Source organism: Ctenocephalides felis, unplaced genomic scaffold (assembly GCF_003426905.1).
Source record: "Ctenocephalides felis isolate EL2017-DRISC unplaced genomic scaffold, ASM342690v1 CF-g0.4_SCAFFOLD_00845, whole genome shotgun sequence".
In the NCBI taxonomy this organism is placed as follows: Eukaryota; Metazoa; Arthropoda; class Insecta; order Siphonaptera; family Pulicidae; genus Ctenocephalides; species Ctenocephalides felis.
In genome coordinates, this window is record NW_020536999.1 from 44,611,053 (window position 1) to 44,627,094 (window position 16,042).

The following is a 16,042-nucleotide window of genomic DNA, read 5'->3' on the forward strand; positions in this document are numbered from 1 at the left end:
TAGTAAAATATCTTATATAGAACATTAAAGTGCCATTTATATTAACAATGCTTTAGACGGTTTATACTTAATACTTATATACTGATTATACCATCGCCAAAAGAATACATAATTTCATTATAATTTGAAACCAAGTATATCAATAATCAAGACTTAATTAAAACTAATTGAACATAAAGATTGAATACGTACGCTTTGTCTCAATTGCATTAACTTATACAATTATTCTAAATATGTATTTATCACATAACAATTGAAATACACTCGCACGAGAATTTTAAACCACCATTATCTACATATTTTACATAGTTGAAAAATGAAAGAATTTAACTATTTCAAAAACGATAATTATTCCAGTAATTTTTGAATGAGTAATTTATAAATTATAGGAATGCTGCCGACTATTTTGTTGGCTTTGCAGTTTTAGGCGATGCCTTGCCTTCGGCTTCAGAGGTGGGATTCGAACCCCTGACTGAAAATGTGACATAATACTTTTTATTGACGTCTAATTTATCTGATGGCAGTGTTATCAGTTGCTTATCATTTCCATGAGATAGTTCTAATGCCACGGCGTTCTTGTCGTGCTTTTCGCCCGTCTTGATGCGTGGCAGAAAGCTCGGCTCGGGAACTTTGGGAAAGCCGGGCTTAGGAATCGTGTGGTGGTTCATCAGAGGAACTAAAAATTTAGTATTGTAAGTTTTTATACTATGTATATATACATATCAGCCTTTATTCGTATGTATGTGCGTATATGTAAGCGCGCATTTATGTGCTCTGAAAAAAAAAATGACTACTATACGGTACAAATGAGGAAATTACTCGATTGAGTGTCGTAGTAAGTTATTGAACTTTAAAAATTAGATGGCGAAACTTAGAAATAATTGTGTTTGCTATTGATAATTAAGAAATTATATTGCAGATTTAAACGCTAAATTCTATTTTTATCATTAAAATAAAATTCGCCTTGTGCAACTAAATGATTGTTTAACATCACATGGTTTACTTAGCTCAATGGGTACAATTATATGAATATTATATAAAAGGTAAAAAGATTCACCACCGATATCTTAAAAACAATTTTACAAGAGATAAATTGAATAAATAGTTGTTCTAAAACTGTTTATGAATATTTCTGACAAGGATATATACAATGTTATCTTGAATAAAATATTCAAGGATATATACAATGTTATCTTGTAAAAAATGTACTCATGCAATTTCCCCCCCCCCACCAACGGTGTAAAAAAAACAGGTAACAATTTTTTGAAAAACAGCAAAAAAACATTTCTACTATGACGAATTAGCTGGTAGTTTAACTGAACATAGTCAGATAGTTGTTTGTTTGACATTTTTTAACTCTCTTTTATTCAGCAATCAGAAATACATAAGGATTCCTGTATGCTAAATTGACAATATTTGATCGCGATGTCTAAGAAGAACTCCAGTGAGATCTTTTTAGATTTGTTTGATATATGTTATCTGTTGTGATGTAATTGATTTTGTTTTTACAATATAATTGCTCAAAGTCAAATTGGACTTTTGTACCCCGCCCTAACCTATATGTGTTATGCGTAGAAGCGCAGATATAATATTTGCGTTTTATTAGTATCCTTTGTATATCTACTATATAGAAATATAATTTATTAATAAAAAGAAACATTGATGACATGCATTTATTTAAAGAAAAGATGTAAAGCATGTACTTACTATAGGCAGCACACGGAATTCCAGTATATGCATGAGTAGCATGATTGCATCTGAATGTTTTTGTTGTACAAAATAATGGATTTGATTTGCATTCATTTTCTATAAACGATTCAGCTATTGTCTTATAATTGCTACTACCCACTTTTTGTAATTTTTTCAAAGTGTCGTATAAATGACGTTCAAAAGCTTCATATGTGAATTCTTTGTCTGTATATCTACAAAGAAAAAAAAATGTATTGATCAATGATATTAGTAGAAAATGATAATATTTTTAATTAACCTGGCTACTTGAGGATTGGATCTATGATATTGGTCGATTGCACGTTTAACTAAAACAGCTTCGTGTGCGCGAGATGATCGGATTTGTAATCGTTTCAGATCCAGAAGATGTTGAAATATTATTCGCTCTGTATAATACCTAAAACAGAACACACATTAATTGTATTATAAGATTATATTTAAATGTTATCATATAATATTTTATTAAAAGTTATCAATATTCTTCTTTATTAATAAATTTTATTTCATCAAGTAATAATTATTTTATAAAAATTGTATCGCACCAAAAATGACAACAAAATTTATTAGATCATCTTATGTACTGCTGTTTATGTGCACTTTATTCACTATAAGCGCAAATTCAATTAAATTGAAGCTGTTTATTAAACTGCGTACAGCAAAATTGGTACGCATTGTAAAGTTTTCGAAACGCTACGTGCTAAGTGCCAAATATAAATTATATTTGGTTTATTATTCATATTTTTATGATAATAATAAAATTGATAACCTGTTAAAATTATGTATTCACCTTCGTATATTAGCTTGCATGCTTTGATTTACAGTTGTCATATTAACAGCGTTTTTGTCGCCCGGTTTTCTGTCTATGGCTCTACCTGGTCTAGTGACTTTTTTCTCAGGAATTTTTCGATTCTTAGATACTGCTTTAGGTCCAACTGACTTCGGTCTAGTGATTACTCTAGGGCTTGGTTCAAAACCGGAATCCATCATTCCGCTAGATTCATATCCACGCTCGGACACTTCCTCACTCAGTGTTCGTGATCTATTTTTCGTACGCTTTTTTAATTTTTTTCTTCTACTTGGAGATCCCATAGATGACCAAGTATTAGCGGCGGAAGGAGGTGCCGTTGTATCAACAATAGAACTATCGAGAACACTAGATTGACCTTCAAATTTTTCGGAAGCACGAAAGCGCAAATCATCCATTGCTGTCCTTGGGGTCTGATTTTTTTCAAATTTTTCTGAATCCTCCGACGAGTCAGTAGTATCATCTTCTGACGTGTAAAGTGATTCCTTACGACCTTCATCATTTTTATTGTATTCCAGTTGAATAAAACGTTCAGGAGGCGGCACCATTTCAATCATATGCAAAGCCGGAGTAGCTTCGAAACTTCCGATAAAATTTTCTGCTGCGATTGGTTGATTAATTCGTTCTCCAATTAATTTATCTTCTAAACTCATTTGATCTTTCTTATCCTCTATTTTAGTTTCATCAGCAAGTGAAGCTTTAGAAACAGTTATTTTATCTGTATTATTTGGTACGGATTCTACATCTGTACTTTGAACAATATTTTCTGTCTCTTGTTTTACATCTTTAATATTATCTTCCTCTTTACTAATAATTTCTGCATTCTGCATTAATTTATCTGATGGTAAATGTAAATCCTCTGACATTTTTTGAACCAACTCAGTAGCTGATTCAGTAATGTGCTCCGCTAACTCTGTTGTTTGTAATCCAACTTTTGTTTCAACTGCACTAATTTGTTCAGATTTTGTTATATCTGATTGTTCCTTAGATTGTTGAATCAACTCTGTAGTGTCTTTGATTGATCCTTCAATTAAATCGCTATTACTTTGTTCACTAATTTGAGGAACTGTAGAAAGTGTTTGATTTTCTTCGACCCTTTTATCCATAGTACCACTTTCTATTTTACCGTCTAGTTCGTTTGACAAATTATTACTTAAATTATTCGTTGTTTCTAGGCCTTGAACATCTTTATCATTTTCTTCAGTTTTATGAATTTCTGCTTCGGTAATTACTTTGCCTTTCTTAGTGTCAGAACCTTGCATGTTGTCGTTTTCGCTTTCTGAGGTCGTAAAAGTTTGTTTTTTGTTTTTGATATTTAACTGAGAGAGTTCACTATCACTAACATCTTCATTTTGTTTAATTTTAGATTCTTTAACTTTTTTTTCAGTCATAGTTGATGATGTAGTTTTTGTTAACTCACTTGTCACCTTTTTTCTATCCTTAGATTTGGAAGTAGGCTTATCTAAACTACTATCTGCATCATTTTTTTTGTTTGCTTTTACTTATTACTTTTTCCTGCTTTTTCGTTTTGGATTCTTTTGTTTTGCTACTGCTTTTCTTTGATGCATACTTATCGTCACTTTCGCTTGGTTCACTTACTTCGGAGCTTTTATGCTTCTCTGATTTTTTACTTCTAGCCTTTTCATTAACTCTGCCACCACTTCGAGATTTGGTCTTAGTTTTACTATTATCAACTATTTCATCTTCGTCACTTACTGATCTTCTATATCTGACTTTACCTACAACTTTGTCTGATTTTCTTTTAGCTTTACTTGTATTTATTATCTCAACTGTATCGTCTATATCTTCAGAATCATCTTCTTCGCTTTCACTTTCGCTTTGAGAATCTGCATTTGGTGTAACAGTTCTTTTTGTAGTAGTTTCCGTTTTTAAAGTTTTGCGTTTAACAATTCTTTCTTCACTTATATGTCTAGGTGATTTGGCTTCATTTTTCCTACTTTTTCTACGTGATTTAGGAGAGCTTGAAACACTCTTTGAGACTCGATTTGGCTTTTCTTCTTCACTGACATCCTCTTCGCTGTAAGAATGCATTGTTCGTCTAGTGTACGTTTTCGTCTTATTACTCGTTTTTGATTTAGACGAACTATGACTACTAGTTTTATATTTTTTTCCTCTATCACTACTAAATTCTTCACTCGACAAAGTTTCATCTGAATCCTCTGTCGATATATGTTTTCTTCTTTGCGATCTGGGTCTATTAGATCGACTATGAGATCGATCTCTTGCTGGCTTCCGCCGTTCTTTGTAGTCACTGCTATTATCTTTAGAATCGCCGCGATTTATTTTTGATCGGGCTGATTTCAATTGTCTGGTACTTCGGGAATTACTCCTTTGTCTTTCGCTCATGCTGGTACTTGATCGCTTATCACGTTGCTTATCACATCTCGAATGTGATCTAGTATGAATATCAGAATCACTATGACTATTTTTACTGAGCTCTTTAATATCTTTGCGAGTGAGCCTCCGCGGTGATTGTAGCAAATATAAACGTTTACCGTGATGGCATCTATGTATGCACGTGCAAAATTCTTCTATATTCGAGTCATCTGAACTAGAACTGCAGTGGACTTTAGTCAAACATTTAGTTCTGGAATTAAATATACACACTGAAAACTAAATAATATAATTGAAAAATAAATGTAAAGTAAATAACAAGTGGTACTTATAAATATTATTTATAATAGGAATAAGACTCTATTTATTTTGCTAAATTTATTATTTAATTTCGCTAATAGATCTAGCTTGCATATTGAAAAATCAATTCTAATCTTTAGTATAATAGCACTATCTACGAATGTATGAGCATGTTAACTATGTGAATAATAATTTCATTACATTATATATTAATTCTATTGCACAAAATTAAGTTGTTGCAACAAGAATAAAAATATCAATCTCAACAATAAGAACAGAAGCTTGATTTTGTTTGTCTATAATCGATCTTCGACAATAGTTGTATGTCACATATGTTTTTTTAAATTAAAACTGATGGTTAATTTTATTGAATTTCTCTAAAATCTTTAGGACTCTCTAAAGATTCTAAACTGTTCTACTTTATTTAAATGCTCTAACTGTCTAATATAAAATATAAAAAACGTGATAATAATACTAAATTATTTCCTATATAATTATCATTTTTTGTTTCACCTTATTCTTATGTTGCTGGGATTGTGTTCTATTTGTTGAAAGGTAGTTACAGCCTCAGGTTTTCCCTTATATTTATTATCAGAACTTGAATCCTTTTTCGGTTTACGAGTGTCATCAGTTTTTGATAGACGCCCTCCACTCCTTAAAACACTGCTTCTGGTCTGCTTCACTGCGGTCGTAGGTGTAATACTTTGTAGTTTAACTTTTTGATCCTTATTGCTTTCCTCAGCATTCAATTTCACAGCCGGTATACCGCCGTGAATTTGTAAATATTTTGCCGTAGATTTATTACCTTTGTGCAGAGCACAGTCCAATGGTGTTACCATAACATCCCGAGTAGTTCTGTACAATGGATTCACAACAGCACCATGGTCGAGCAAAATCTAAAAAATAACAGGAAAATTTTAAAAATCGAATAACTAATTTATAATATTTATCTAAATATAAATAAAATATAATATTAATAGTTATTATCTGAATATAATATCAGTACCTATAGTTACATTGGATTCAAATTTTATTATTCATCTCTTAGTATCGTGTCTACATTTTAAAATATGCCTACCTTGCAAATATCTGCATGGTCATGACTTGCTGCTATATGTAACAAAGTTTTGCCATCATGTCCACTAGAATTTATAAATCCATCTTTTAGTTGCAGGAGATATAAAACCAATTCGCGTCTACCTGATGCTACTGCATCATGAAGTGGAAGATCGCCTTTGATATTACGTATCCATAAATTAGCCTTATGATTTGCTGCAAAATAGATATTTTGTAAACCTCTTTTTTCAAATATCAATTTTTTATAATATCAGTTTATTTACCTAGAATTTTAACAGTTTCTAATTGTCCTTTAGCACAAGCACAATGAGCAGGTGTACGTCCTTTACGGTCCTGTCTATCAGGTGCGGCGTCTAAATCAAGTAACAAAGAAGTAGCATCGGCGTGTCCAAGTGTGGCTGCATAATGTAACGAGGTGCAACCATTGCAATCTAATCAAATAAATATGTGAAGTACCACAAATTACATCTCACTATTCATTTGTGTATGAACTGTTTTCGTTGAAAATTTACCTATAACATCAACAGCAGCTCCGCATAAAGTGATAAGTGTTTCTATACACCCTGTATTACCACGAGATGCAGCACAATGCAAAGCCGTTAAACCATCCCTGAAAATTTATCATTACACTTTTAAACTTAATTAATTAATTTCTTTTAATCATGATTTGTACTTAATTAATTTTAATATATATTTATATTTATTCTCAGAATCACCTGTCAGCTGCTTCCACATGAGCTCCAGCTTTTATCAGGGCTATGACAGCTTCTGGACTACCGGCAGCAGCTGCCCAAAGAAGAGGCGATCGCCCTTCATGATCAACTACATGGACTGATGTACCTTTTGCGTTAAGCAATTCTCTGAAAATAGTATAAAAGATTTATTATTTAGAGAGATATGAATTGTCTATAAATTACACTATAGTAATACTTCAGGATTCGAAGAGCATGTCCTGGTATTGCGCCTTGAGCAAGCGGTGCACCACATAGTTGAGCGGCGTAATGAAGTGGGCAACCACCTAATATATCAGGAGCAGATGGATTTGCTCCTGCAGATAATAGTAACCGGAGACAGTCTAGCTCACAACACACTGAAATAAATGTATTATAAAAATGAGATGTGGTGAACACTCAAGTTAAATCTTCGCAAAAGTGGTATAAAAACTAGCTAGTATTGGTATTTAGCCTTAAGGCAAGTTACATGAACTTCCCGATATGTGTAAATAATCAACTTAATCAATAATAAACAAATTAATTTATGAGTAAAAAGTGTTCTAAGTGGATTTATTACACATAATTAAAAACAAACGAACACGCTAACTCGGAGTATTTTCTAAAAGCAAATTTTCACAAATCAATAATTTTTATAATTGAACCAGTTTTCGTAGGACGTTAATGGTTTAGTATGTTCATTAAGACCAAGTAATCTATCGTTATACCAAGTAAATCATCTAATTTTAATTTTAACAAACGTCAAAAAAACTACTCATTTTCTCAAATTTTGATGAATTTTTAAAATCAAACTACTAGTCGTAAGGCCGTAATATTTCAGTATGTTCTATAAGATCATGATATATATCGCCAGAAAAAGTTCCATAAAAATCGGCTTAAATTTTTTTTCAACAGTTAATTACAAGAAAACGGGTCGGTAGATTTTCACCTAAAACTAATCAGTATTATTCCGAACTAATATCTTTCGAACAGTTTTTGATTTTTTAAAATCGATTCGGTAGAATGAGCTTAAATGTGGACGAAAAGTTTAACTCTCTTCTTCAAATTACAAAGAAACGGCTCGGCAGATCGTCTTATAAAACTGACAAACTATAGTGCTCTTTAAGATACATCGAATGGCTTTTAAATTTCTGAAATCGGTTCGGGCGTTTTTGAGCAAACGTCGATGAGAGGTCTAATTTTGACAAATGCCAAAAAAAGGATACCAATTTTTGCAAACTTTGACGAATTTTTAAAGCAAAACGGGTTGTCGTAGAGCGGTACTATTCTAGTATGATCTAGAAGACTGGTATGGTATCTACCGTCAAAAAAAATCATGACAATCGCCAAATTTTTTTTTTAATTTTTATTACAAGAAAACGGCCCGGCCGATCTTTACCAAAAACTAATCAGCACGATTCCCAACTAATATCTATCGAACGGTTTTTGAATTTTCAAAATCGATTCAGAATTGCGGGCTAAAACGTGGACGAAAAATTTTTCACTTTTCTGCGATTTAAAAAGAAACGGGCCGGTCGATTGCCGCACAAAACTCAAAAACCCTAGTCTTCATCGAGATACATCGAATGGCTTTTAAAATTTTGAAATCGGTCCAGCCGTTTTTTGAGAAAACGTTGATTTACGGCAACAAATCTGTTCACACACACATACTTTTTCCAAACTCGATCTCATTCGATTCAGAATGGCTTGAAACGTCGAGAAAACATAAAATTCGGATTTTTTTATGAAAACATAAACTTCTCCTTCGGGAAGTTAATAAAAAATATGAACTCTGTATAGTATTAACTATCAAGTTAAATCCTATAAAAGTAATAAATGATTTTAATTACCTGTCGCCCAATGGACTACAGAATGTCTTTCATTGTCCAGTGCATCGATATCAGCCCCTTGAGCAATGAGAAGTGATACCAATGCAGTGTCACCTTGTATTACAGCCAGATGCAAAGGTGTCAAACCGTCACGGTCCGGGCTGTCCAGCAGACCCGGAGCCGCCGTGACGAGCTGGCCCGCCACCGCGCTGCCCCTGCAGTAGTGCAGTGCGGTGCGACGGTTTCGATCTTGCCGGTAAGCCGAGACCGGCTGAAAATTAGGACAAACATATGACATATAATGCGTAATAAAAATTCAATATATGTATAATATTTCAAGTAAAATATAATAGATCAATAAAAATATTAGGACGAGTTAAATATTATCAAAAAAATATTTGTCGGTTTTTAAAATCCGATTTTTAGAAGAAAATTATAGAATTCAATTCGGATTCAAGAATTTTTTATGAATAAATAACATCTTAACACTTTCCACTCGGGAGTCTGCTCGACGGTGCGCTCGGAATTTTTTTTGTATCGGATTTTTTTAAAATGTGGTAATATTGCTTTTAAATACTTATTATTATGATAATAAAACAAACAATTTTGAAAAAAAAATTAAAAATGTGATAAAAACCATGTTATTGTTTAATAAATCGTTTTTACACAGATGTTTATTAAAATTAATTCATAAAAATTATATCAAATATATTCTGAATAAAAAAAATATTCTTGAAGAGTAGATACGGTTGCATGTCCATATTAACACACTTTCGGCGGATAGGATTTCGGGCTAACTTGTACCCGTAGCGGGGTTTTTACAACGGTGCGAATGCGTAAGCATGGCATGAAAGCAGTCTTTTACTTACAATACTTACTGCCCAAATTCAAACGCAGTAGTAAATACTATAATATTAAGTTATTATGAGGTAAAACTATCAATACTGAAGGTAAAATATTTGCAAATAAAGTTGAATTTTATTACGCAATGATACATATGTTTAGGCAATGAAATGAAAAATGTAATTAATTCTAAAAAATTAAAACAAAATACACAGAAAAAATTTCTATACGTTTTCTTACGTAATTACTCATAAGTTTAGTCTCTGAAATAAAAAAATGAATTTAATCATAAAAATCAATTAATCAAAATACAAAGAAAAGTTTGCTATAGGTAGGTTTTTTACACGATTATACACCACACATTTTTACGCAATAAGTTTAGAATTGTAGAAATCATTTGGACTATTCTTTTTGAAGCATTGCAACAAAACTTCTTGGCGTCTTCTAAATATTGTCTCTCCTCTTTTAAGTTTCAAATTTTTAAATTCTTCAGGAAGGCCCTTGTTTGTTCTTATAGTCCCACAAATTCTAGTTTTATTTTGTAGTAATAATAAACTTGTATTTACACTATTATAAAAATTGTCCATGTATACATGATGCCACAAATTTAAATAAGGTTCTAATATATCTAATATAGTTCTCTGTAAACTATTGTCATTTTCATAGTAAATTTTTAAATTGCATATGTAGCCTGACTTTGCTTCGCAAGCCATTCTAATCAGAATACTATATTTTACTATTTTTGCTTAAATGCTTGTTTTAAATATGATAAATATTTTAATTAAATTTTAAATATAAATTTGAAGATTTATTTAGGTAATAGGAAGTAACAAGTTATTAAATACATTTAATTCCATTGAATTCTTTCAAATAAAAGAAATTGGATAATAAAATACGATATCATACATTTTCAAATTACCTCTAATCCAAGCACAATTGAAAAACATTGCGAAAATTCGTCATTCAACAGTAAATTAATGAATTAGTTTTATTACTCGCCGGATACTGTATTTGATAAAATTACCTGTTGCCAGGTACGTAAATTAGACAAAGTAATTCCATTCTCCAATCATGTATAAAGTACCTTTATCACTTATAATCATACTATATACAATCTAGAGTTTTACGTTGAAAATTCGATTGTTTTTAATATTATACGAAATTAATTTTTATGGTGTATAAATTAGTGACAAACCTAATAGTTAATTACATAAATAATAATATGATTTTATAAGCTACGTTCGATTGCTTGTAAAAATGTAATAGCTTATTTTTAACATTGTATTTGACAATTAAATTATATGAATTATCGAAACGCAATAAATACAAAGATAGCAAAATATATAAATGGTAATATAGTATTAAAAGAAATAGTTTGTTTACCAAAAATGCTGACGTAAAACATATCGTCTTTAATAAATACCATATATTTATGTAATATATACGTATTTACGTATCGAAAATAATTTTAAAGAATAAATTATAATTTTATTATAGTTTTATAATAAATATAAAACTAGCGTTGCAACCGCTCATAGTAAGAAATTTCGTTCGCTCTTCGCATCTAGCGTGTCCGACCGAGTACCCGAAAATACCCGCACCCGCAGTTGAATGACAATTCTAAAACCAGGTACCAGTACCCGGCCCGCCGAAAGTGTGTTAAGAACAACCCCAATAATACCGTTATTTTTTTATTCCACGTATATATATATACGTGTGTGTATGTAAAATATGCATATGTACAATACATTACATTGTATATATAAATAATATATAAAATGAAATCGCTAATAACATTTATATCTAAAAAATAATGGGGTTTATGAACTATTAAGTTTATTTTATCATATTTTATTTCTGAAAATATATATTAATCAATAAATGAACTTAATAGTGAATTAATTTCAAAAGAATGAAAAAAAAATCACATGTTGTAAGTTTAGTTGCCGGAGCGGCGGCATTCGAGTCGAAAGGGTTAAAATACATTGTAAATGATAAATGGAACCAAATGTACCAGATAAATGAAAACACAATTATAAAGCGATACTCTTTCTTCGTTTCAATGTTAATAAAAATGGTAATAAAAATATTTACAATTTTACAAGTAAAAATTAGGCATAAACAAAGAGTAATTAATTGTTTTTGAAGTTATTTAATACTGGTCAATTATTATTTTTTGACTAAATCCGTTTTAGTAAATTGCAAAAAAATAATATCAATAAATAGATTAGTAAATAATTTCAATCAAAAACTGCTTTTAAAAATGGAAGTAGCAAAATGTGATAATTCAATAATATTAATAATATCAATAAATATTGATTCATACTTTAACAGATTTCATGCCAATATAAAAATTATATGTATACATATATAACAAAAAGAATTCTAAATACATTATAATGTTAAAAAGTTAGTAAGCAGAACAGAACGTAATACAAAATAGGAATAATACAATTCTCTGAAAGTTTTAGCTCTTAATATTAACTTTTAGATAGTTCGCAATTCAATCAATCTTTATATGGTAATACGAGTAGCATGGAATAAATTTTGAAAATTAAAAAAAAAATTTTTTTAGGTATAACTTAGCGACAAATTTTGAATAAAACTCGTTCATTTGTTCGCTAAATTATATCTAAAAACATTTCTAAAATTTTTGAAAATTTTTTCATGCTATTTCCATACAAAACTTTGATTGAATTGCGCACTATCTAAAAGTTAATATTAAGAGCTAAAGCTTTCAGAGAATAGTTTTTTATCAATTTGGAACCATTTGAGCCTTTGGGAGCAAAAAAATTCGAAAATGTCCATATTAAGGACCACCCTAATGTATATATATATACATATACTAAGTCTTTATTTTATGTACCAATGTATTTAGTTGACTATTTGTTTCGTATCTATGGATACATACAAATGTATTTAAAAATGCAATTCAATGCAGTTTTAATATTCGGTAAACTTACTTATTTCCATACGAATTATTGAAAAACAGTTGACCTATATATGTTAGCACCTACCACTTTAAATAATGAATGAATTGCGTACACAATTTAAAAAAAATATTAAATTGATTCTTGAATAAAATAATAATTAATTAATTATTAATACTTATATTAATAATACATAGTAGTAATAAAAATAATAATTAAATTTGATGTTTATCATCAACTCTTGATAATGAATCATTCTGCTCCATCATGTATAGTGCATATTAAGGCATTTAGAAAATAACGCATACAAAATGATATTACACATAATTTAACGAAAAATCATTTTTATCGTTTTGATTTTAATCACGTTCATAATATTGTAATATTTTTCACTGCATATTAAATTTAACAAAGCACTTCTTATATTTCGAATAAATGAAAATGCGCAGAAATGAAAATGCAACCTGTTCCCCGAGAATCCGCACGACACCTGGCAGGTCGCCTTGTTGACAGGCGTACATCAAGCCGGAGCTACCTCGCTTCAAACAGCCCAATCGTAACCTGGACGACGACGGCGCCTCGCGATGACTTCTCATTGCTCAGCGGCCTAAGACACCGAACAAGGCGCATGTCCCACGGTCTCAGCTCACCATTACTTGGATTTATAGAGACAGCTGATGAAATATAAAGAAAGTACTGTTTTAATAATTTTAATATCATCAAATTCTAGTATTAAGTTTAAGAGATATGTATTTTCAACTCTTTATCAAATTTCAAATAAAAAACATACAATAGAAAATTCGAACTTACAATCAGTTACGTTTGGATATGTTGTGAATATGAATTGATGGGTTAAAAAAAAAACACGATATATATCCTCTAGTTGCTAAATAAGATAAGCGTTAAGACAAATAACCTACAAATAGCTATTTTAATATTGAATAGTTGTCCGCCCAATGACAGGTCCATGGCAATAGCTTTTAAATAAATTTTATAGTAACTTTATTTGAGCTGATGAACAATTGTATTCACTCCAATCAATTTTGTGTCAATTAAATCAAAGCTTTTTGATAAGAATTTGCGCTAAAAATATCCAGTGACAATTATCAGTTACTATTATTAGTTAAGAATAAAAAAGCACAAAGCTTATTAAGGGGGTATTCTAGTGTAGAGCTATGAATTTTAGGTCATTTTTAAAGTGTCGTAAAAGAAAGCAATGAATGTTTTTACTCTTCATTTTTTTATTACTTGTTTATTAATATTATTAAAATACAAAACAAAATTAAAAATAAAGAAGTGAAAATTGTAAAAACCGGCAGCTGATGAAGTGGGTGGTCTCAAAAATTGGCATCTCAGTCTTGACATGATTTCAGCCCTGCTAGCCATCGGAAATGCAAAAAATAAAAAGATTATTAATCTGCAATGATGTCGCAATCGCCCGAACTAGCGATGAGTGAAAAAAAAATGTTTTTTACAAATTGGCGACTGTTTGAAAAAAAGTCTTTTTGTACTGTTTTTTTTGAGTTTCCCGAATTTTTTGAAAATAGTAAAAATTAGAATTTGGTGATAATCCTAGTTCGGGCTATAGATAGGTCTATAAACAAGACTCTCTGAATATTTCAAGTGAATAGGTCGATTAAAACTCGAGAAATCGTGTCAACAGTACTGAAAAAGTCTGTTCTGAGAAAAACGCATTTAAAGTTTTGCGTGAAGCCAAACCAGTATGGAGACCGAGTAAGTAAAATGCCTATAGCTCCGAAAATAATTCAAATTTTCAAAAACCTACTCGTACCTATATTCTTAGATAGTTAAACTTTGAAAATATGAGATAAAAAAAATCGATTTTTTGAAATTTCTACACTAGAATACCCCCTTAAGTCAAGAATAAAAAGCACAAGCTATTGATGAGTAATTGTGTTCACTCTGATCAATTTTTATGTCAATTGAATCAAAGATTTTTGATAAGAATTTTCGCTAAAAATATCCAGTGACAAGTATCAATTACTATTATTAGTTAAGAATAAAAAGGCACGAAGCTTTTTAAGTTAAGAATAAAAAAGCACAAGCTATTGATGAGTAATTGGTTCAATCTGATCAATTTTATATCAATTGAATCAAGGCTTTTTGATAAGAATTTCCGCTACAAATATCCAGTGACAATTATCAATTACTATTATTAGTTAAGAATAGAAAACACAGAGCTTTTTAAGTTAAGAATAAAAAAGCTATTGATAAGTAATTGTGTGCACCTCAATCAAATCTTTAAACAAATCTTTTTGATTAAGATTTCCGCTACAAATATCCAGTGACAATATTATCTGTTACTATTATTAGTTAAGAATAAAAAAGCACAAAGCTTTTTAAGTTAAGAATAAAAAAGCACAAGCTATTGATGAATGATTAGGTTCACTCTGATCAATTTTTATGCCAATTGAATAAAGGGTTTTTGATTAAAATTTTCGCTACAAGTATCCAGTGACAATTATCAATTACTATTATTAGTTAAGAATAAAAAACAAAAAGCTTTTTAAGTAAAGAATGAAAAAGCACAAATTGGAGAAGAATTGTGAATGTAGAGAACAGCAGTAATTTTTATTTTAAATAAAGTAAATATATAAAATAGAGAAATTATATATTATATAATTAAAATAAATGAAACAACATATTTAGAATAAATAATTTTGCCTAAATATGCATTTCATATAAAAAAATGGAAATAAAAATAATTCTTCATTATTTTTAAAATTTTCAAATATGGCACTGAAGAGCTTTCTTATATTAACTTTCTTATATTAATTAACTTTTTTGTTTTTGTACAATAAGACATAGAACCTTTGAACTAAATTGGAGCTATTTTGCCCCAGTCACAAAAATATGAAAATATTTGATAAACAAAACAAAAACTTTTAATTAATAACTAATAATATATTGATAAAATATTTCTAAATTTCAATCACATAACTATTTTTCATAACTACGCAATTCTAATCGAATAGAAATAAAAGTTCTAATCAAACATACAATTTTCTATTTTTAAACCACTGCTAATGAATAAAAATCGCAAATCACTCGCTCTAATTAAATTAATTTGTTTCTGTAAAATAATATGAGAGCTTGAAGCACTAATAATATTTTCATTAAAAAGCACATTATATTAACAAGGTTATTGTAAATATTATGTATTTTATAGCAGTACGTTGAAAGATTTACGATACAGTTTAAAAGCACCACGGTAGATTTTTTACATAAAATGCTTGACCAAAGCTTCGTGTTAGTACACCGGTCAGGGTCACCGCCAAACCAGGTGAGTTGGGGATGGTAGAAACTGAATGGTTAAACGGAGGGCTGCAGGGGAAAAATTTGTCTAATATGGTAGACAAGAAAATTCAAGTATTCAATTGATTTTGTTATAGATTTTTTTGATTTTGATATAGAGCTGAAAAAAATATTGAAAGCTTTCATAGA

At 30.0% G+C, this 16,042-nt stretch overlaps 1 protein-coding gene across 1 annotated transcript; it reads right to left on the reverse strand.

Annotated features, from left to right (window-relative positions):
• Nucleotides 1-401: 401 nt before the first annotated feature.
• Nucleotides 402-10,594, reverse strand: LOC113383764 (inversin-A-like). Its single transcript, XM_026622028.1, has 15 exons — nucleotides 10,567-10,594; nucleotides 9,888-9,910; nucleotides 8,826-9,075; nucleotides 7,196-7,355; nucleotides 6,982-7,125; nucleotides 6,778-6,875; nucleotides 6,529-6,696; nucleotides 6,267-6,460; nucleotides 5,702-6,084; nucleotides 4,043-5,141; nucleotides 2,666-3,972; nucleotides 2,516-2,584; nucleotides 1,988-2,125; nucleotides 1,708-1,922; nucleotides 402-676 (listed from the first exon to the last, which is right to left on the reverse strand). Exons 1-15 carry the CDS (start codon nucleotides 10,592-10,594, stop codon nucleotides 402-404), a joined length of 4,551 nt encoding a protein of 1,516 aa, XP_026477813.1.
• Between the last annotated feature and the right edge of the window lie 5,448 nt (nucleotides 10,595-16,042).

Bases quoted from the DNA above. Each gene is read 5' to 3' on its own strand.
- LOC113383764 (XM_026622028.1), bottom strand. From the start codon at position 10,594: ATGTTTTTCAATTGTGCTTGGATTAGAG. The intron at 6,876-6,981 runs GTGATTCTGAGA...ATAAATTTTCAG, and splicing joins CATGTGGAAGCAGCTGACAG to GGATGGTTTAACGGCTTTGC. The intron at 2,585-2,665 runs GTCAGTTGGACC...AGCCATAGACAG, and splicing joins AGAGTAATCACTAGACCGAA to AAAACCGGGCGACAAAAACG.